This window comes from Rhinolophus hipposideros (genome assembly GCF_964194185.1).
Source record: "Rhinolophus hipposideros genome assembly, chromosome: 1".
NCBI classification, from domain to species: Eukaryota; Metazoa; Chordata; class Mammalia; order Chiroptera; family Rhinolophidae; genus Rhinolophus; species Rhinolophus hipposideros.
In genome coordinates, this window is record NC_138047.1 from 15,621,521 (window position 1) to 15,644,423 (window position 22,903).

At 35.1% G+C, this 22,903-nt stretch overlaps 1 protein-coding gene across 18 annotated transcripts in view; it reads right to left on the reverse strand.

The window, feature by feature from the left end:
• The window catches only part of MLLT10 (MLLT10 histone lysine methyltransferase DOT1L cofactor), a 192,477-nt gene that overhangs the window by 156,871 nt on the left and 12,703 nt on the right, over positions 1-22,903 (reverse strand). For 2 of the 18 annotated variants that reach the window (XM_081050363.1, XM_081050362.1), the window contains exons 1-2: positions 2,473-2,514; positions 1,882-1,933 (exon numbers count right to left, since the gene is read on the reverse strand). The exons of 15 other annotated variants lie outside the window; for them this stretch is intronic. In XM_081050363.1, the coding sequence (XP_080906489.1) occupies positions 1,882-1,887 (6 nt within the window). In that variant the 5' untranslated portion in view covers positions 1,888-1,933; positions 2,473-2,514. Of the gene's footprint in view, positions 1-1,881; positions 1,934-2,472; positions 2,515-20,284; positions 20,368-22,903 lie in introns of those variants that run through there. One more of the 18 variants, XM_081050349.1, reaches the window with a different exon arrangement.

The window sequence follows — 22,903 nt, forward strand, 5'->3', positions numbered from 1 at the left end:
ACCATGACCAAGTGAAGTTTATCCCAGAAATACTAGGTTGATATAACATTTGAAAATAAAACAATGAAATTTACCATATTAATATTTTTAAGTATCCATATAATCATCTCAACAGATACAGAAAAAAAAATGACAAAAAACATCCATTCATGCTATAAATTGCCAGAAAAATAGGAGATCTTACTCAACCTATATATTAACCATATCTTTTCATTCTGATTTTTGGTCCTTTGGGGCCTTGCAGACTCTAGGGGGACTGCCCCTCCCAACACTGGCTCATTCCTGGAGATAGCAAACAACTACCCAGCTAGCTTTCATATGCAAACCAACAAACCCAGAGCCCACACCCCAAACCATCTTTATCTGTTTTATACTCCAGCCATTATATTCTCCTGCCCTGATCACCCCAGGGCTAGGTACCAGACAACTAGGGAAAGTCCTTGTGCCCCAAATTCCCTGAAGTAATTCAAACTAGACAATCCTAAACCTGATAACCATTCCTTGCCTATTCTACCCACGGAAACAAAAATAATGGCTCTTGCCTTTACTTTTTTCCCTTTTGGCCCCCTTTGCCTCCCAACTTACCCTGGTGCTTACCCATGTGGCTCCCTATGTCTTGGTGGGCCTCTTCCTCTGGGGCTCTGTGAGTGTAACAAAGTATCTTTTCAATGGCAGTCCTCTCCTGATCTAGTAATCTAAACTGCCCTACTCACATAATAATAAAACCAGTATTTTAAAACAAGCTGGTAACAGTCATCAATGAAAAAATAAAAACCTACTGCTGACATCATAATTAATGATATAAAACTGAATGGCTTCCCCAGTGAATGGGAACAAGATTTAAGTATATGCAATAAAAGAAAATAAAAAGAACACTAATTGGAAACAGGTAAAGTTTTATGACATGATCATCTACTAGAAAAGTCTAATTACCTACCAAAAATTGCACAGAATTAATGTGAGTTAAGTAAGGTTTTTTTTTGTTGTTGTTTTTTTAAGATTCCTTTTTTTTTTTTTTTAAAGAAACTATTGGCTTTTTTATTTTTCATTTATTTTTTTGTTTTTTGTTGAGAGCCCACTGGCCCATGTGGGAATCAAACCCGCAGCCTTCGAAGTTAGGAGCATGGAGCTCTAACCGCCTGCGCCACCGGGCCGGCCCCTGAGTTAAGTAAGGTTTTAAAACACAAGTCAATATACATAAGTCAATTCTAGTTCCATATACTAAGAAAAAATAATTAAAAATTAAATTATTTATAATACCACTTACAATAGCATAAAATATTGAAAAATAAAAATAACTTTAAAAAAAGACATGCAAGACCACAAAATACTGCTCAGAAAAAAATAAAGACGACCTAAATAAATGGAGAGATATACCATGCTAATGAATAGGAAGACTCAACATTGTTAACATGTCAATTCTCCTCAAATTGATCTACAGATTGAAAGCAATTGCAATTATAATCCCATCAGCCTTTTTGGAGAAATGGAAAAACATTAAAATTTATATGGAAATACTAAAGACTTAGAATTATGGAACACAATCTTGAAAAAGATGAAAAATGTTGAAGGACTTGCAAATCTGACTTCAAGACTTATTATACAGTTACAAATAATCAAAATAGTAAATGATACAAGGACAAATACATCAGTGAAACAGAAAAAAGATTCCTTAAATAGAACTCACTTATGCAACCATGTTATTTATGATTCACGAAGCAATTCAGTGAAGAAAGGAGACTTTTCAACAAATAGTGCAGAAACAACTGGGTACCCAAATGCAAAAAAAAAAAAACCTACAAAACTTAATTTGAGATACATCATAGGCCTAAATGTAAATTAGCAAAAACAAAAAGTTTTAGAGGAAACAAAGGAAATTACCTTCATGACTTCTGGGTTAGGCAAAAGTGTCTTAGCTCACAGTAAGCAATAACTATAAAAGAAAAAAACTGATAAATTAGACTTCATCAGACTTAATTTCTGCTCATCAAAAGGCACAATTAAGAAAATAAATAGGAAACCACAGACTTGGAGAAAGTACTTACAAAATATCTCACAAAGGACAGGTATATCCAGGACATATAAGGACCTTCTCAAATGCAAAAAAAAGAAAGAAAAAAAAATTGATGAACAAACAGAATGAAGAAAGAAAAAACACAAGAAGGAAAAGAAGGAAATGGGGTAAAGGTTTGAACAAACTCTTCATAAGAGAAAACACATGGTCAATAAGCAAATTAAAATATGCTCAATGTCACTAGTCATTATGAAAATGCAAAATAAAACCACAATGATACCACTTCCAGTTAAGACAGAGTAAAAGGGACCAGATTTAGCCTTCTTCATGAAATAATAAAAACCTAACAAAACGTATGAAACAACAGCACTAAAGATTTTGGACAACAAGTAATGAAAGACAGTGATCCCTGGAAGACAAGAAACAAATGACATGAGCCATACATTTGCCCAGCTTACTGCCTTGAGAGTTTCCAGGTGGTGGAACAGGGAGAAGGAACCCAGGCAAAGCCTGTCTCCCCAAGTTGAGGAAATGGAGCTGCGAATCCAAGGAACCCAAGGTGGCTAGAGCTCACAAGGGAGACCACCACTGAGTAGAGAGCTGGGGAGAGAGAGAAAAATGAAGAGATCTACAGAGGCTTATCCTAGAATATGTTGAATAACTAATCAGCACGTGCACGTGAGAGAACTATTCAAGGCCAAGGACAGAATCACCAAAAGATTTAGAAGTAACAGCACCCAGAACTCACACGAGGATCTAAATAATACCTGTTCCCAACAGCCAGAATGGAAAACCTAATAATTCATATCATATCGGAGTACTAAGAAGGGTAGTGCCTCAGAAGGAGGGAAAAATTAACCCTAAACATAGCTCTGCTCCATCCAAATAAAACATAAAAGCAAAACCCAAAAGGAACAAACTGTTTTCTAGTAACTTAACCATGTCACAAAACAAAGTCCAAAAATATTTTTAGGCATACGAAAAGGAGAGAATCTAACAAGATAAAATTCACAGTGACTGAAAGTCAATAAAAACTTACAAGACATATACAGATGCAAGAATTACACCCCAAAATGAAACAAAAACCAGTCAAACCAGTCTTAAAATGACATAGATAACAGAATTATTACTCATCATTTGAGACAATTATTATGAATACATTCCATGTGTTCAAGAAGCTAAAGGAAACATTAAACAAGTTAATTAGAAACATGTTAAACATGTTAATTAAACATGTTAATTATCAAAGAATAAAAAAATTTGAACATTTAAAGATGAAAATTACAAAGTCTAAGATGAAAAACATACTATATGCGATTTACAGCACAAGAAACCAAGTAATAGTTACTAACCAAAATGAAACAGAGAAAAAAATACTTTAAATAATGAACAAAGCATAACTTAGCTTTGAGATAAGTTCAAGAGGCCAAAACAATTGTAACTGGAGCCACAGAGGAAATAAACACATTAAAAAAAAGTCTGAAGAAATAATGTCAATAATTTGCCACATTCGATGATAATTATAAACACATAAAACAAAGTACTCTTTAAATAAATACCAAGCAACAGAAACATGAATAAATGCAAACCAAAACATTATGATCAAACTGCCTAAAATCAGAGATAAAGAAAAAAAATCTTTAAAAAGCAGCCAGAGAAAAAGGTCATGTTACATACTACAAACTCAAAAGAAAATTAAAATGGTTGTATTAATATCATATAAAGTAGACTTGAAAAATCAACAATATTATCAAAAAAGGATCATTTTACAAAGATAAAGGGTTTAACTCAAGATATAAAAATTCTAAACATTTATTCACCTAACACATATAGTAAAAATAACAACTACAAGAAGAAATTTAAAAACCCACAATTACATATAGATATTTCAACAAACCTCTTCAATAATTAATAGAACCAGTAGACAGAAAATCAGTAAGAATACAGAAGCCCTGAACCATACTATCAACCAGAATAACAACAACAAAGTTGTTAAGTAACATTTATAGAACACTCTACACAAACTAGCACAATATACATTCTGTTAAAGAACATACAGAATAGTCGCCAAGGCAGATCATATTCAGTCCATGAAACAAGTCTTAAAAATTTTTTTTAACTTTTAAGTCATACAAAGAATTTTCTCTGACCACAATGCAATTAATTTAGAAATCAATGGGGCCGGCCCGGTGGCTCAGGCGGTTAGAGCTCCATGCTCCTAATTCCAAAGGCTGCCGGTTCGATTCCCACATGGGCCAGTGGGGCTCTCTACCACAAGGTTGCCAGTTCAATTCCTCGACTCCAGCAAGGGATGGTGGGCTCCGCCCCCTGCAACTAAGATTGAACACGGCACCTTGAGCTGAGCTGCTGCTGAGCTCCCAGATGGCTCAGTTGGTTGGAGCGCGTCCTCTCAACCACAAGGTTGACAGTTTGACTCCCGCAAGGGATGGTGGGCTGCGCCCCCTGCAACTAACAACCGCAACTGGACCTGGAGCTGAGCTGCGCCCTCCACAACTAAGACTGAAAGGACAACAACTTGACTTGGAAAAAAGGCCTGGAAGTTCACACTGTTCCCCAATAAAATCCTGTTCCCCTTCCCCAATAAAATCTTTAAAAAAAACAAAAATCAATGTAAAATCCCCAAATATTTAGAATCTAAATATACTTCTAAAGTAACCAATGGGTCAAAGAAGAAATCAAAAGAGAAAAGAGAAAGTATTTTTATATGAATGAAAATGAAAATAAAACTTACCAAGATTTGCAGAAGGAAGTTAAAACAATAACTGAGAAATTTATAGCACTACATGCCTACATTAGAAAAGAAACAACTCAAATCAATGACTTCACCTTGCACCTTAAGAAGCTAGAAGAGAAAAACAAAGATTAGACCAAAAATCAGTGAAACAGAAAATAGAAAAACAGAGTAAAAACTCAATGAAATCAAAGGCTAGACTTCATTTCTGAGAGGATGAAGCAGATGTATTTTTCCCTATTCCTCCTAAGTACAAACAAAACCTATGAACATTATAAGTAAAAAACATTCTAAGAGGTGGTAAGAAGGCAAATTAGCTAGGGACCACAGAACTCAAGGAACAACATAGCAGTGTGATTCCTGACTTTTCTTTTTGCCTAATTATACCCTACTCTTGGAATGGAAGTAGTCAGCAACCCGGAAGCATCAACAAGCACAGACCAAAAAGAGGCCAACAAAAGGCTTCTTTGTCTAGACAAAGGACTGGGAAGGGGGCACGTTAACTAGAAAGAAAACTTTGTAGACAGTAGCTCCTCCAGCAAAATATCACAGAAAAGAACTGACCCTACCTACTCCTGCAATAGTCAAGTAGGGAACCTAGACATCCACCCTGGTGAAACCATGAGTCATCCCAAGACTCCCACTGTGATAGTGTAGGTGTAGGTCAAATAGGGAATCAGAACTTTCATCCTCACTGGCTGGTAATGAGAACCTCCCCCCATGGTGTCAACAGAGACAATCTGGTGTCAACAGAGGCAAGCGTGGACTTCCACCTCCATCTGACTGCAAAGAGAGAACCCAACCTGTCCCCGCTGGGGTGATCTCAGAGAAGGTCTAGCAGAGTCAGGACTTTCACCAACACACAGCGGTAAATGAGATCAGGTAGGGAGCCATATTTCCCAACTCTGCTCAGCAATAACAAGAGGTTTCCCTCAAATGTCAACAGAGGCAGTAGAAAACGAACTTCAACCCCTACCTGGCACAAGGAGATGGCACCCACATGCTTCCCTTGTTAGACAAGGGTCAAAGAAAGCCAACAGAAACAGGTTTATATTAGATGCTAAGTCCCAAAAATGTTCAGGTTCAATCAAAAATCATTTGTCATACTAAGAACCAGAAAGATCTCCAACTGAACAAAAAAAGAATCAGATGACAACACTGAGATATTTGTAATTTTAACATCTGACAGAGATGTTAGACTTATGTGATAAGATTTTAAAGCAGCCACAATAAAAGTGATTCAACGAGCAATTATGAACACAGAAATGAAAAACAGCCTTAACAAAAAATTAAAGACAAAGAAGAACCAAATGGAAATTTTAGAACTGAAAAATACAATAAGCAAAACAAATAACTCAATGAATGACCTCAACAGAAGAATAAAGGAAAGAGAGGTAAAGAATCAGTGAACTAGAAAACATAACAATGAAAGTTACCTGAACAAGAGATAAAACAGACTGGGGAAAAAATGAACAGAGCCTTACAGGACTAAAACAAAAAAGCAGCCATAAAGTAGAAATAAAGCAGGACTGAAAAAGTACTCAAATAAATAATGGCTAAAAAATTCCCAAATTTGGCAAGACAAAAAATTACAGATTGGAGAATCAGAACAAATTTCAAACAAAATAATTCCAGAGACATCCACTTGTAAACACACCCTAATTAAACTTCTGAAATCCAAAGACAAGGAAAATACCTTGAATGCATCCAAAGAAAAACAATACTTAATAAAAGAAAAATAATTTGAATGAGAACAGATTTCTCACCAGAAACCAGAGGCCTGAAGGAAGTGGCACAATAATGAAAGAGGAAGCCTTAAGAAAAATGAAAAAAATATACTGAACTGAATGAAAATGAAAATACAACATACTAAAATTTGTAGGACACAGCTGAAACAGTGATAAGAGGGAAATTTATAAAAATGTATACAAAAGTTTCAAATCAATAATCTAAACCTCCACCCCAAGAATCAAAAAAAAAAAGAATAAAATAAAGGCAAAAGCAAGCAGAAGGAAGGGGAAAAAAAATACAAGAGCCGAAATCAATGAAATTTAAAATAAGAAAAATCAACAAAACAAGGAGCTGGTTCTTTGAAAGGATCAATAAAATTGATAAGCCTCTAGCAGCACTGACAAAGAGAAAAAGGAAAAGAAAAATTAGCAGTGTCAGGAATGAAACAGGATATCACTACCGATCCTGTAGACATCAAAATAGTCAGGTAATGCTACCAACAACTTCACACACAAATCTGACAGCTTAAACAAAATGAATCCCTTCCTCAAAAATCAAAAATACTCTAACTCATAAATTATGAAACTGATCATTCGAATAGCTCTAAAACTATTTTATCTTTAATTTGCACTTTTAAAATTACCAAAAAAGATATATGAAGGCCCAGACAGTTTCACTGGAGAACTGTACCAATCGTTTAAAGAAGAGTTAACCCCAGTTTTATGCAATCTACCCAGAAAATAGAAACGAAGGGAGCATTTCCCAACTCATTTTATGAAGCTAGTATTACTCTAATACCAAAACCAGACAAACCGAGAAGAAAAAACTACCAACCAACATCTCTCATGAACAGATACAAAAATCATTAACAGGGTACGGCCCGGTGCCTCAGGTGGTTGGAGCACCATGCTCCTGGTGCCAAGGGCTGCCGGTTTGATTCCCACATGGGCCAATGTGCTCTCAACCACTAGGTTGCAGGTTGGAGTCCCATAGGGGATGGTGGGCTGGGCCCCCTGCAGCGGGCAGCGAACCTGGAACTGGGCTGCGCCCTCCACAACTAGGATTGAGGGAGCAACAACTTGACTTGGGAAGGATCCTGGAAGTATGCACTGTTCACCAATAAAGTCCCGTTCCCCAATAAAATCTTTAAAAATTTTTTTTTAAAAATGTTTTTAAAAAAAAGTTTAAAAAAGAAATAAAAAGAAATCATTAACAAAATATAAATAGAATCCCTTAACATCCCTTAACATATAAAAAGAATTGTTTGCCATGATCAGGTGGTGCTTACTCCAAAGCAGGGCAAATATTCAAAATCAATTAATATAATCTACCAGTTTGACAGGGTAAAAAAAAAAAAGACATGTATAAATTGATGTACAAAAAGTACTTGACAAAATTCAGCACCCAATCCTGATAATTAGAAAAAAGCTAAAAAAAAAAAAATTAAGAATAGAATATAGGTAAACTCAAATATATGTGTGATGGAAGGAGAACTGACTCTGGGTAGTGAGCACATAATGTGAGATACAGATGATGTATTACAGAATTGTACACTTGAAATCTATGTAATTTTACTAACAATTGTCTAAATTTAATATTTAATATTTAAAAAATTTAATATTTAAAAAAAAAGAATACAGGTAAACTTCCTCAAGTTCATACAGAACATCGACAAAAAACCTACAGCTAACATCCTACTTAAATGTTTTTCATCACTGAGTGAATATTTTCCCCCTAAGGTCAAAAAACAAGACAAGTATGTTCACTCTCACCAATGTTAATCAAGATGGTCCTAAACTTTCTAGCCAGAACAATTAGACAAGCATAAAAGGCAGACAAAATGAGAAAAACAACCCTATTTGCAGATGACACAATTATTTGCATTGAAAATCCCAAGGAATCTATAAAAAAAAAAAACCTAGAACTAATAAGTGAATTCAGCAAGGTTGCAAGATGCAAGATAAATATAAGAATCAACTGTTATTTCCATTACAGGTAACCCCCATATAACACAGTTGTTAGGTACCTTTAAAATGCAGTGTTATGTGAATCCGTGTTATACGAAACAAAGTACTAGTACAAAAAAGGGGGTTAGGTTCCAAAAATTAAAAAGCATTCTATTATATTTTCATAATTAAGAGAAATATCTCTATTAAAGCAATTTTCACCAAAAGTATAGCATATTAATATGTATTAAACAATGTTTTCTTCGTCATCACTACTAAGCACCATTAACTGAGGGCGTTTTCTTTTTGACATATCTTCATCCTCTGAACTTTGTTCAGCATTATCTTGACTTCTAACGTGTACTTTTTGCAAACAATCTGTTATTTTAGATTATTTTAGATTGCTTGCTTTTAGCTGAGAGATCGTTATATGGTACTAAGCACTTGTGAAGTTCTCTTAAACTTTGTGCTTCTTTCAGTGGAAAGATCTTCATTCAGGAAATTCTGCAGTCAAATCTGATACGACATCCACGCTCGAATGAAAAATTTCAAATGAGGTATCTTATGCTCTTAAAAGCTTTTTACGTTCCATGTTGTTCAGGGATTTCCCTAATTTTGAATAAGATATTTATGCTCTTCAAAGCTCTCATTACGCTCCATGTTGTTCAGGGATTTCGCTAATTCTCAAACCGTGTTAGAGTGAAATTGTGTTCTAGGATGCCATGTTGTACGAGGGTTTTCCCCAACTCATGTTATAGAAGTGCCATGTTATACAGGGGTTACCTGTACTACCAATAAATATGTGGGCACCAAAATTAAACATACAATACTCACTGTATGTCAACTGTAACTGAAAAATTAAAAAATTATTAGAAAAAGAGAAATACACAAAAATTGCTTCCCCAAAAATTAAATACTTAGGTCTAAGTCCACAAAACATGTACAGAACTTGTATGCTGGAAACTACGCAAAAATGACAAAAGAAATTTAAAAAGATCTACATAAATGGAAGCACATAGCATGTTCATGGATTAGAAGGCTCAACATAGTAAAGAAGTCAATTCTCCACAAACTGATAAGTATTCCAAATGAATACCTATCAAAATTCTAGTAAGAGTTCTGGATACAGACAGGTTATTCTAAAATATAAATATTTTTTAAAACCAATAACACAAAGGAACTAGATAACCAAAATGATTTTGAAAAAGAATAAAGTAGAATGAATCATCTACTTAATTTCAAGAGTTATTACCGTGTTTCCCTGAAAATAAAACCTAGCCAGACCATCAGCAGTAATGCATCTTTTGGAGCAAAAATTAACATAAGACCTGGTATTATATTATAGCATATCATATCATATTATATAAGACCCAGTATTATATTATATAGTATATTATATTACATTATACCCGGTCTTATATAAGACCCAGTATTATATTATATTATATTATATTATATTATATTATATTATATTATACCTGATCATATTAAAATAAGACTGGGTCTTATATTAATTTTTGCTCCAAAAGACGCATTAGAGCTGATGGTCTGGGTAGGTGTTATTTTGGGGGAAACATGGTATATAGCTATAGTAATTAAGACAGTGTCATACTGCCAGAGAGATAGACACATAGATAAATGGAACAGAACAGAAAACCCAGATATATACTCAAACAAAGACGCCCAGCTGTACAAAAGTGCAAGAGCAATTTTTCAACAAATGGCATTGGAGCATCTACACATCCATGGGCAAAAAAATTTAAAAATAAAAATAAAAAACCTTCAACCTGAGTCTCACACCTTATATAAAAATTATCTTAAAATGGATCACAAATTTAAATGTAAAGCATGAAACTTTTAAAGGAAAACAAAAAATTTGGGGGAATTTAGGGTTAGATAGAGTAATTAGATTTTAAAACAAAGGCATGATCCATAAAAGGGTAACAATTAGTAAATTGGACTTCAACAAAATTAGAAACTACATAAAAAAGCCCATTATGAGGATAAAAACACAAGTTCCAACGTGGGAGAAAATAATAGTAAATCACATATTGGACAAAGTACTCATATCTAGTCTATAAGAACTGTTGAGCTTTACTTAAAAAAAAAAACTAATCAAATGATGGAAAAATCACGTTTAGGAAAAAAGTGACATAAATAAAGGAACCACTGAAGCACCAGAAGGCCAAGGGAGGAGAAAGGGGAAGGGGCAGTGAGGGCAGCAAGGACTGAGGCTTCCTTCTCCATCCCAGGCCTGATGGAGAGAAGAGGGCATGTTCCACTGACTCCTGACTATGATGCTTTGAATGTTACCAACAAAACTGGAATCAACTAAAATAAACGGAGTCCAGCTGGCTAAATCTCCTATTATGTTAGATAGAGACAGATGGAGAGATGGATGGTTGGATGGATGGATAGATGGATGGATGGGCAAGCAAAGAAATTAGAAAATAGACAAAAGTCATGAATGGACAGTTGACCAAAAGAGGATATATAGAGAGTAAATAAGCACATAATTGGCCATTTGGTTTTAAATGTAAATTAAAACCACACAAGGTATCAGTGCACAGCTATCAAAATTACTAACTAAAAAGAATAGTTACAATGCCACATGTTGGCAAGAATGCTTAAAAACTGGATTGCTCACAGATTTCTGGTGGAAATGTAAAATGGTAGTCACTCTGGAAAACACTATGGTAATTTAAAAAAAAAAAAAAACTAAACATGCAGCCACTCATACAACTCAGCAATTATACAGCTAGACATTCGTTTCAGAGAAATGAAGACCTATGTTCACACAAAAATCTGTACATAAACGCTTATAACAGCTTTATAACCCCTAAGTGGAAGTATCTGAGATAACTTTCAGTAGATGAATGGTTAAACTGTGGTATACCCACAACACAGAATACTAAGCAGTAAAAAGGAACAAACCACTGACACATTCAACAACCTAGATGAATCTCCAGAGAATTATGTTGAGTGAAAAAAAATCAATCCCAAAAAGTTGTATGTTCTGTGACTCTATTTATCTAACGACCTTGAAATAACATCATTACGGACTGAAGAAGACATCAGTGGTTACGAGCGACTGAGCATCCTGAACACCATGAAGGATCCTGGTCGTGATGGAATTATTCTGCATCAATTTCAATATCCTGATGGTGATATTGTCCGATAGTTTTTCAAGATGTTAGCATTGGGGAAATTAGATAAATGGTATGCAAGATCTCTTTGTGTTATTTCTTACACCTACATGTGACTCTAGATTTGACTCAAAAGACTTAATTTAAAAATAATTGTAAATGAATAATCCAAAAAGAAAATTAAGAAAATAATTGCATTTACAATAGCATCAAATTAGAAAAACTTAGGAATAAGCTTATCCAAGGAAGCAAAGAACTTGTACACTGAAAACTACAAAATGCTGCTGAAAAGAATTATAAACAACACAAATAAACGTGAAGACATCTGTGTTCATGGATTGGAAAACATGCTGTTAAGATATCACTACTATACAAAGTGATCTACAGATTCAATGCAATCCCTACCAAAAATCACATTTTATACAGAAATAGAAAAATGCATTCCTAAAATCCTTGCAGGACATTTGGTCCTGACCAAAACATCCACCGACATAATTTGGTCTTCACCAAAAAAGTCCTTCATTGTCAGGCCTAAACCAAGACATCCATGGAGATATTTGGCCCAGGCCGAGCCATCTACCTAACCATATGTGCCATTACCAGCTAGGTTACTGAGGAACGAAGGGTTATTATTGGCAATACAACTACAACACAATTATTGGACCAATAAAACATGACAATAAAGTGTTTTTTATGAATTAATCTGTAAACCAAAAGTATATCAGCTATTTGAACCCAGGGACGTTTTCTAAGTGTGAATGTTTTTGACAGGACCAAAATATCAGGGACTTTGCCATGGACCAAATATGCTCATGGATACTTTGGACAAGACCAAATATCTCCATGGACATTTTGGACAGGACCAAATGTCCACTAATCTCCTAAAATTCATGTGGTATCTCAAGGGACCCTGAATAACCAAAACAATCTTGAAAACTAAGAACAAAGTTGGAGGACTCACACTTCCTGATTTCAAAACCTACTAAATAGCTACAGTAATCAAAATTGTGTGGTAACTGGCATAAAGACAATCATGGAGAGTGATGCAAAAGAATGGAGAGTGCAGAAATAAATCCTTGTATATATGGTCAAAGGATTTTTGACAAAAAGAGTTAACTAATCAATAGAGGGCCGGCCCAGTGGCTCAGGCTGTTAAAGCTCCGTGCTCCTAACTCCAAAGGCTGTCAGTTCGATTCCCACATGGGCCAGTGGGCTCTCAACCACAAGGTTACTGGTTCGATTCCTCAACTCCCGCAAGGGATGGTGGGCTGCGCCCCCTACAACTAGCAACGGCAGCTGGACCTGGAGCTGAGCTGCGCCCTCCACAACTAAGACTGAAAGTACAACAACTTGAAGCTGAATGGCACCCTCCACCACTAAGATTGAAAGGACAACAACTTGACTTGGAAAAAAGTCCTGAAAGTACACTGTTCCCCCAATAAAGTCGTATACCCCTTCCCCAATAAAATTTTTTTAAAAATCTTAAATATATATATATATATATGATGGGGAAAAAAGCTCCAGAAAAAAAAAATCAATAGAGAAAGGACCCTTTTTTCAACAAGTGGTTCTGCGAAAGTTGGATATTCAAAAGCAAAACAATGAAGTTGGACCTTTACCTTACTTACACCATATACAAAAATTAACTCAAAATGGAGCTAAACATAAGGACCTAAACATAACTCAAGGACCTAAACATAACTCAAGGACCTAAACCTAAGGGCTAAAACTTAAAAAACACTTTACAAAGTAGAGAAAGTCTTTGTGACCCTGGAGTTGGCAATGATTTTTTTACTATGACACCAAAAGCACAGTCAACAAAAACCAAAAGTAGATAAACCAAACTTCATAAAAATTAAAACTTTCTGCATTTGAGAGTGAAAAAACAACCTACAGAATACAAGAAAATATTTGCAAATCATTATTTAGTAAGAGTTCAAATCCAGAACTAGGTAAAGAACTCTTAACAATTCAACAACAAAAAGACAACCCAATTACAAAATAGGGAAATGACTGAAAAGGCATTTCTCCAGACGATTTACAAATGGCCAAAAAGCACATGAAAAGATGCTCAGCATCACTAATCATTACAAAAATACAAATCAAAACCACAAGAAATACCACTTCACAACACTGGCATGGCTATAATCATAAAAAAGAAGAGCTGGAGAACACGTGGAGACATTGAAATCCTCATGCACTGCTGGTAGGAATGGAAAATAGTGCCGCCTCTGTGAAAAACATTTTGGCCACTCTTCAAAGTTGAACACAGAATAACCATATGATCCAGCAATTCCACTCTAAATATATACCCAAAAAACTGAAGAGGGACTCAAAAAGATATTTGTACACTAATGTTCATAGCAGCATTATTCACAATAGTCAAAAGGGAGAAACAACCCAAGTGTCCATCAACAGATGAATGGATAAACAAAATGTAGTATATCAGCCATAAAAAGGCAGTAAAATTTAAACACACCTACAATATGAATGAACATTAAACTAAATGAAATAAGCTAGATACAAAAGACATATTATATGATCCCATTTATATCAGGTATCTATAGTAGACTAATTCATAAAGATAGAACGTAGGAAGTATGGGGCGGAGAATGAAGAGAGTAAAGATGGAAGGAGACTAGACTTTGGGCGGTGAGCACACAATGCAATATACAGGTGATGTATTACAGAATTGTACACATGAAACTTATGTAACTAACCAATGTTAACCCAATAAATTCTATTTAAAAAAAGAATCAGTCAGTTGGGGAGAGGGTGGAATGGGGAGTTATTATTTAACAGGTACAGAGTTTGGGATGATGAAAAAATTCTGTATAATATATCCAATAAGGGATTAATATCTAAACTATATAAAGAATTCATACAACTCAACATCAAAAAACTACCTGATTGGGGCGGACGGATTGCTCAGTTGCTTAGAGCAGAAGCTCTTAACAACAGGGTTGACGGTTCGATTCCCACATGGGCCAGTGAGCTGCGCCCTCTGCAACTAGATTGCAGACGAGCTGCCACTGAGTTGCTGGAGGGTTGGCAAGATGGTTAGAGCGCGAGCTCTTAACAACAAGGTTGCTGGTTCAATTCCTGCATGGGATGGTGGGCTGTGCCCCCCACAACTAGACTGAAAACGGCAACCGGACTTGGAGCTGATGGGGCCTGGAAAAACACTGTTCTCCAATATTCCCCAATAAAAAATTAAATTAAAAAAACTATCTGATTAAAAAATGGGTAGAGGAACTGAACAGACATTTCTCCAAAGAGGAAATACAGATGGCCAATAGATACATAAAAGATGCTCATCGTCACTAATCATCAGACAAATGCACATCAAAACCACAAAAAAGACAACAAAGGCTAAGTGTTGGCAAGGCTGTGGAAAAAAAGGAACCCTTATGCACTGTTAGTGGGTTTGCAAACTGCTTGCTGCAGACACTATGAAAAATAATTTGAGGATTCCTCAAAAAAATAAAAAATAGAATTATCATATTACCCAGAAATTCCACCTCTGAGTACTTATCCAAAGAAACTGAAACCACTTAATTCGAAAAGACACATGCATCCCTATATTCACTGCAACATTATTTACAATAGCCAGGATATAGAGCCAACCTAGACGTCCATCAACAAACGAATGGATAAGTAAGATGTGGTACATAGGTATATACAATGGAATCTTACTCAGCCATAAAAATAAATGAAATATTGTAATTTGCAACACCATGGAGGGACGTAGAGGCTACTATGCTAAGTGAAGTAAGTCAGACACAGAAAGACAAATACCATATGATTTCACTTATATGTAGAATCTAAAAACAAAGTAAATAAGCAAAACAAAAACAAACTCATAGATATGGAGAACAAACTGATGGTTGCCAGACGAAGGTAAATGGTGGGAAGATGAACAAAAAGTGAAGGGGATTAAGCACAAACTGCCAGTGATAAAATTAGTCATGGGGATGGAAAGTACAGCATAGGAAATACAGTCAACAGTGCTGTAATAACTGCATGGTGTTAGTTACTAGACTTATTAGGGTGATCACTTCATAAGGTATATAAATGTCTAATCACTATGTTGCACACCTGAAACTAATATAATATTGCATGTCAACTATATTTTTTTAAATAATTTTTTTAAGTTCTGGATATAGATAATGGTGATGGTTATACATCATTATGAATGTACTTAATGCCACTGGATTGCATACTCAAAAAAGGTTAAAAAGGTAAATTTTGTTTCTTTTTCAAAAGAAAACCTAATACTTGCAGATTATGATGTGCATAGATGGAAAGACAAACTGCAAAAAAGTCTCAAATTGATTTACAGAATCAATGCAAAGCCAATCAAATCACTAAAAGGATTTTTTATAGAATATAATACTAAATGGTTATCAAATGCAAAGAGCAATAGGCAAGATACTAAAAAAAGAGAGAGAAAGAGAAGAGTAAAGGACTAATTTTATCTGATATTTCATGTCCAGACTCATAAGCAGGAGTAATTTGAAAACTGTGGTACTGGCACAAAGGTAAGACAAATCAAGAACAGAACATCCAGAAACAAATCCACACATGTATGAACTGCTGATTTATGACATAGTGCCACTGTACAGCAGGAAAGAATGGTGTTAAAACAACTGGATGTTTCTATTTAATATAACATGCAACATATATTACAAATTAACATAATATTTATGAAATAAATATATAATATGTATAAAATAAATATATGTTTTTCCTATTTTATGCCAATCACAAAATCAAATCCAGATGGATTGGTTATAGAGCTAAATGTAAAAAGGAGGAAAAAAATTATTTTAGAAGATTATATATGAGAATAATTTCATGACCTCAAGTTAGGAAAAGATTTCTTTAACAGGTCACAAAAAGCACTAACCACAAAAGAAAAAAAAAACCTGAATATTTTGACATTGAAATTAAGAACTTTTCATTAAACGAATAAAAAAATTAAACCACTAACATAGAGAAGCCATCTCCAACTCACAAATGAGAAAATCCAAATGGCCTATAAATATACAAAAAGGAGCTCACCATCATCAGTAATCAGAGAATTACAAAGTAAAAATCACAATGACATACGCCCACACAACTACCAAAATGACTAAAGTTAAAAAGATTGACATATTAGATATTAGGCACCAGGTAAGGATGTAGAACAAAGTAGCCATTCACTGGTGGGAAAGTGAAGTGAAATAACCACTTCTGAAAATAGACTGGCCTTCCTGACAACCCAGCAACTCCACTTCTAAGTATATACCCTAGAATTGTGTCTCTCAAACTTTTGACCATGAACCACTCTAAAAAAATGTCTTATATTGCAATCCTGTAGACATACACAGGATAGTGAAAAAACTGAATTTTTCCTGTTCCATTTCATTTTTTAATGCTGGTTGCTCCCCACTAAATTGACTTTATGATTCATTTTGGAGCATACCCAGCAGTTTCAAGAGTAGTGAGCTAGAGATATTCTTGCATATGTACAAGAATATTCACAATAGTGATTGTTCAAATTTGCAAAACACTGACAAAAATCTACATGTCCAGGAACAGTAGACTGGATAGTGGTGTACCTATCATGCTGAAATATTATTCAACAATGAAAATGAATCAACTACGGCTACATGCATTAAATAGATCAATCTCAAAAATATACTGTGAATCAAAAGAAATCAAGAGTATTATTCCATTTACATGAAGTTAAAAACAGCCACAACTACACAATGTTTAGAAATAAAACTGAAAAGAACCAAGAACAATTAATATAGAATTCACGAACGTGTTTCCTTCAGGGAAAGAGTGGAATGCAATCAAAAAGCGGCACAACAAGGTATGAACAATGATCTATATATTAAGCTTGGTAAGTATGTGGATATTCACTTTATTTTTTGTTTTAATTGTCCATATACTGGGTATATACCCTTTTTTCTTTGAATCAGGTGTATATACCCTTTTTTCTTTGAATCATATACCTGACAAAAATAAGAAAATCCTACACACACACAAAGGAGTAATTTAAAATGCACAGGTTGGTCCAAAGAAATTAGGAGACTTTGGATAAGAATAAAATATTATTCCTTTTATAGCTTTATATGGTTATTTGTACAAATGACAAAAGAAACATACTTTGACATCTATCATCCACACATCAAAGAAGACCAAAGGATGAATTTTCTTGGGAGAGAAAACTCAGCACTTCCCAAAAAATCAGTTACCAAAAGCAGTCAAACATCCATAAATATTATTCATGTGTTGCCAAAGAAGATTAAAACAAAAATCTTCTGGAAAGTCTAAGTAAAATAAAACTTTCTGAACAGAGATACAGCTCATCTAAATATCTCCATCTTAACTTTAAAGAAAAAGGGAACAACGTAAGAACAAGGGGGTTAAAACATATACATACAATGGCAAAAACTAATAAACCTCAAGAAAGATCCAAACATGAAGAACAGTGTCCTTATAACTGATGACACACTTAATCTCACCACATCGATGCTATTTTCATTTTCCTCCTATTCTTAAATAACATCAAGATGAAGATATTCATATATACATATGTCTTAACACTTCTAGTTACTTGCTCAAACTATAATCTAAAGGACAGCATAGCACTTAAGAGAATCATCTCTGGAGAATAGTATGTAGAAATCTTTTGGGGTTATTAGTCTGTTCACAGCTATGCAGAAGATGGAGTGTGGAAAGTGAAAATAGAAGGGATAGGGACTGATAGATGGAAAAAGATGAGTTTACATGACATTAGGGCAGCTGTAATTCCTATTTGGCTCTAGAGTATACTACCATAAATTTCTGACGCTACTGAATAACTACAGAACTAGATTTTTTTATAGTGCTGGGGGCGGCGGGAGGGGTTACTCAGCCATACCCTATTCAAAAATTAAATGTTTAAGGGTGAAATACAACACTTTTAGTGAAAATACTGTGGACCTGAAAAAAATTTTCCCTGCACCAATAGTTACAAAACAGTACAGGAATAAAGAAGATGTGGTACATATATACAATGGATTATTACTTGGCCATAAAAAAAGAATGAAAGCTTACCATTAGCAATAACATGGGTGAACCTAGAGGGTATTATGCTAAATGAAATAAATCAGAGAGAGAAAAACAAATACCATATGATCCCGCTTTCATGTGGAATCTAAAGAACGAACAAACAAACAGAAACAAACTCATAGATACAGAGAACAGATTGATGGCTGCCAGATGGGAGTGGGGTTGGGGGACTGGGTGAAAATACTGAAAGGATTAAGAAGTACAAATTGGAAGTTACAAAATAGTCAGTCATGGGGATGAAAAGTACAGCACAGAGAACATAGTCAATAATATTATAATAACTGTGTATGGTACCACGTGGGTACTAGACTTATCAGGGGATCACTTCATAAATTACATAAATGTCTAACCATGATGCGGTACACCTGTAATGATATAAAATATTGAATGTCAACTGTTGAAAATTTTTTTTTAATTTTAATGAAAAAACAATTAGAGAAAATAAAATTTTATTTCTTTGCAGAAGGAAAAAAACACTATAGGAAACTGGGAAACAACAATCATATTTGCTTTGTAAAAGATAATCTTGAAACAGAGGGAGACTGTCCTGAAAAGGAGAGACGATAAGGGAGAAGTTCACTGTACGAATAAGTATGTGTTACCCTGTTGAAGAAAAAAACAAAAAGAGTCTGTACATGTACTAGGTTGGTGCAAAAGTAATTGTGGTCTAAAAGGTTAAAAATAATTACAAAAACTACAATTACTTTTGCACCAACCTAATATATATAAAGTATGCACTCGCATAAACTATGTTATATAAAGTATGCACATGCATAAACTAGGAAAATGAATGAGAAACAAACAACAATGGGAAGTTGGGAAGCAAAACTGGACAAGTAAGAGATTTAAGAGAAAGAACTTTCACTGTATATCTTTTTACATTTTTTTGCACCGTATTAATACATCACCTTATCAAAAATTAAGTAATTTAAAACTTATAATAACGTAGACAAAAAACAGGGCTTAGATTATGTCAGTGACTAGAGAAGTAGATTCAATTTAAAATGCCGACACCTAGATAGATATCCAGAACGCAATTGCAAATACAGATGTAAAGGCTAAAAATAACTGTTCAGGTGATAGTGATGCCTAGAGGCATCCATAGCACGCATAAGTTTACCTCAGGTAAGGTAGTAAAATAAACAGGCCAGAAAAGCAATCGTGTAAATCCAATTTTAAAGAAGTAGGGAAGTGATGCCAAACAGGAACCAAGAGGCAATGTTTAAAGAGGTAAGAAAAGAAAGTGGCTTCCCGGAAGTCATGAGAGAGTTGCAAGAAAGATGGAGTGATCACAGTTTTAAATGCTGAAAGTACATCAAGTAGAATGAAAATTGGAAAAATTTTACACATGGACATTTGAAGTTAACAAAATCCAGAGTGGTGGACTTAACAGCCAAATGCAATGGTATGAAGGGTGAATGAATAGGACTTTGTGATATTTTATGTATTTATTTATACCTAAAAATTTTTTCAGAAAAGGATCTGAGGCAGCCTACAAATAAAGGACCTGCATTATAACAATAAAAAAATAGAAAAGTGAACATAAAATCAATATGAGGGACATCCCCCTGATTTAGGGAAACTCTCTTACCCCTGACTCCAACTATGTAGTTCTAGTGAGGGTTGCCATTCATAGTACCCTCCCCACTCCAGCCACAGGGATGGTGGGTACATCATCCAAGACAGGTCAATCAGAGTCCTTCCCAGGCTTCTTCAAGAGAGCCCCTTCTTCTGGTAGAAGGGGCTGGGAAGATGAGAGCCAAGAGCTGCCAGCAGTCATGGTTCCAGCCTCATGAAGTAGAGAGTCTGTAGTATGAGAGAATGAAATCAACACGCAGAGAAACAGAGATAAGAGGTGAAGTTCTAAACCCCACAGGAGGAGGAGGAGGAAACAAATATACTAATAATCAGATTAATAAAACTGATGTAACTAAAGACCAGATTTGGTTCTGGGCTGCCTGGTAGCCAGAACAAAAAGAAAAACAGAATGTGCTATGAAAAAGGAGGAAGTATACCAGATCTGCAAGGGAGACAATTTTCCTGATGCTAAATTATTAAAAGACTTTCTTGTACACGGATCTTTATATAATAGTCACTGAGAGACAACATGGACAGTGTCCATGATCAGAGTGTTATAGCAAATGTAGATTTCATATGCTATTGTTTAAAATGAAAACTAAGTTATACCTCAATCATTAAGCACAACTAAGAGGCTGGACTATAGTAGATAATTGAAAAAGCAGAGATACCAACTAAGTTTTTATTCTTTCAGGAAGTGAAAGGGGAAAAGACAAAAAGGTGAAAAACGTAAAGAGAAAGTAGAATCTATGGGAAGATTCAAACGTTTGTGAGATGAGTGGGGGGGGGGCGAATCAAGTGAAAAAGACAGACTAAAAGATAAAACAAGATCCTGGGAGAAATGGGAAGAGTATATCACAAGCACAGGTACTTAATTCTACTTAAAAACTACATCCTCTCCTTCCTACAATTCCACTAAATGAGATAAAAGGGCATAAAGCCACAAAGACAAAAAGAACATAGGGAAGACAACAACTATACAATTTTGGAAGCTAGAAAGGAGACAATAGTAAATGACTTAGATCAGAAAAGGTTGCTGCAGTAAGACAAGCCCAAAAGCAATGTCTAAGACCACGTAGCATCAGAAACTGGAGGAACTTTAGGTACCAGGCACTGCAGGCGGGGACTTGCACATGCACAGTGGTGGTATATATATCTGGGAGGAATGGGTTCAGGTGAAGCTAAGAACAGGAGGGACTGGGTATAATCTGAAAATCAATCAACACCACCCACTCCCAAGCTCATTCTCTACTACACATTACCAGATACCTGGTCTCTCCCCCTTCCTAAAAACCGCAAAGGGTAAACAAGAAAATTTGGACTTGGGGACATCACGCAGAGCTGAGGAAAGGGATACCACACTGAAAAAAAAAGAATTAACTGAAAATCGAATTCTAAATAGTAAAATTACAGCAGCCACCTGGATCAAAAAATATTGGTAACCAGGTCGGTCAGTCCCAAATGGATGACTAGAGGATTTTTTTCTGAATAAATTAACCAGTTGGTGGTCTCCTAATGAAAGAACCCAGCTAGATCACCTATAATGAAGCCAATCAGCCAACAATCCCTGCCCACACAGAGATCTTCCAATCAACTCATTAGGAGCTTCATATCTTCATGGCTAAGAGTAGCCGGATTTTTAAGCCAAGTCTTTAATAACATAGACCAAAACAAACAGTACAAAGGAACTGCGAGTCCCAGGAGCAGAAGAAAACTTCAGAAAACTGAAACAAAACCAAAACCCTCTGATTAATAAACTCATAGTTAAGAGAAAATACTGAATCCAAGAAACAACAAAAGATAAAAAATGAGCATTTAGAGCATAAAAGAGCCCTTGGGGGGGGGGCAGCCAGATGGCTCAGTTGGTTACAGCGGGAGCTCTGAACAACAGGACTGCCAGTTCAATTCCCGCATGGGATAGTGGGCTGCGCCCCCTGCAACTAAAGATTGAAAATGGCGACTCTGGACTTGGAGCTGAGCTGCGCCCTCCACAATTAGATTGAACGATAACAACTTAGAGCTGATGGGCCCTGGAAAAACACACTGTTTCTCAATATTCCCCAATAAAAATTCAAAAGGAAAAAAGAAAACAGAACCCTTGGAAATTAAAAGTGTAATGAAATTTAGAAATTTAAGTTAAAGGTTGAAAGATAAAGTAAGGAACTGCCTAAGAAAGTAGAACAAAAGAAACACAAATATAAAAGATCAGAAGATTAGTTCAAAAGGTCCAGCATCCAGATAAAGAAACATACAGAAAAAACAAACAATGACAACAGAACTGTGGGAATTATCAAAGAAATAATTCAAAAAATATTTATCTTAGCTGAACTCAGGTTCTCCAACATGATTCACTAAATCAAAAGGCCACTGTGTGCCCAGTACAATGAGTGAGGGAATGCACACTACCATGAAAAACATCACAAACAGATAAAGAAAAGATACTAAATCCAGAGAACAATCACATACAAAGGATTAGAAATCAGAACTTCATGGGAATTAACAGAAACACTGAACGCTAAAAAGCAATGGAGAAATATCTTCAAATTCTGAAGGGAAATGATTACCAACCAAGAATTCTATTCAGCTAAACTATCAATCAAGATGGTAAAGCTACCAATTTTATCAAACACGC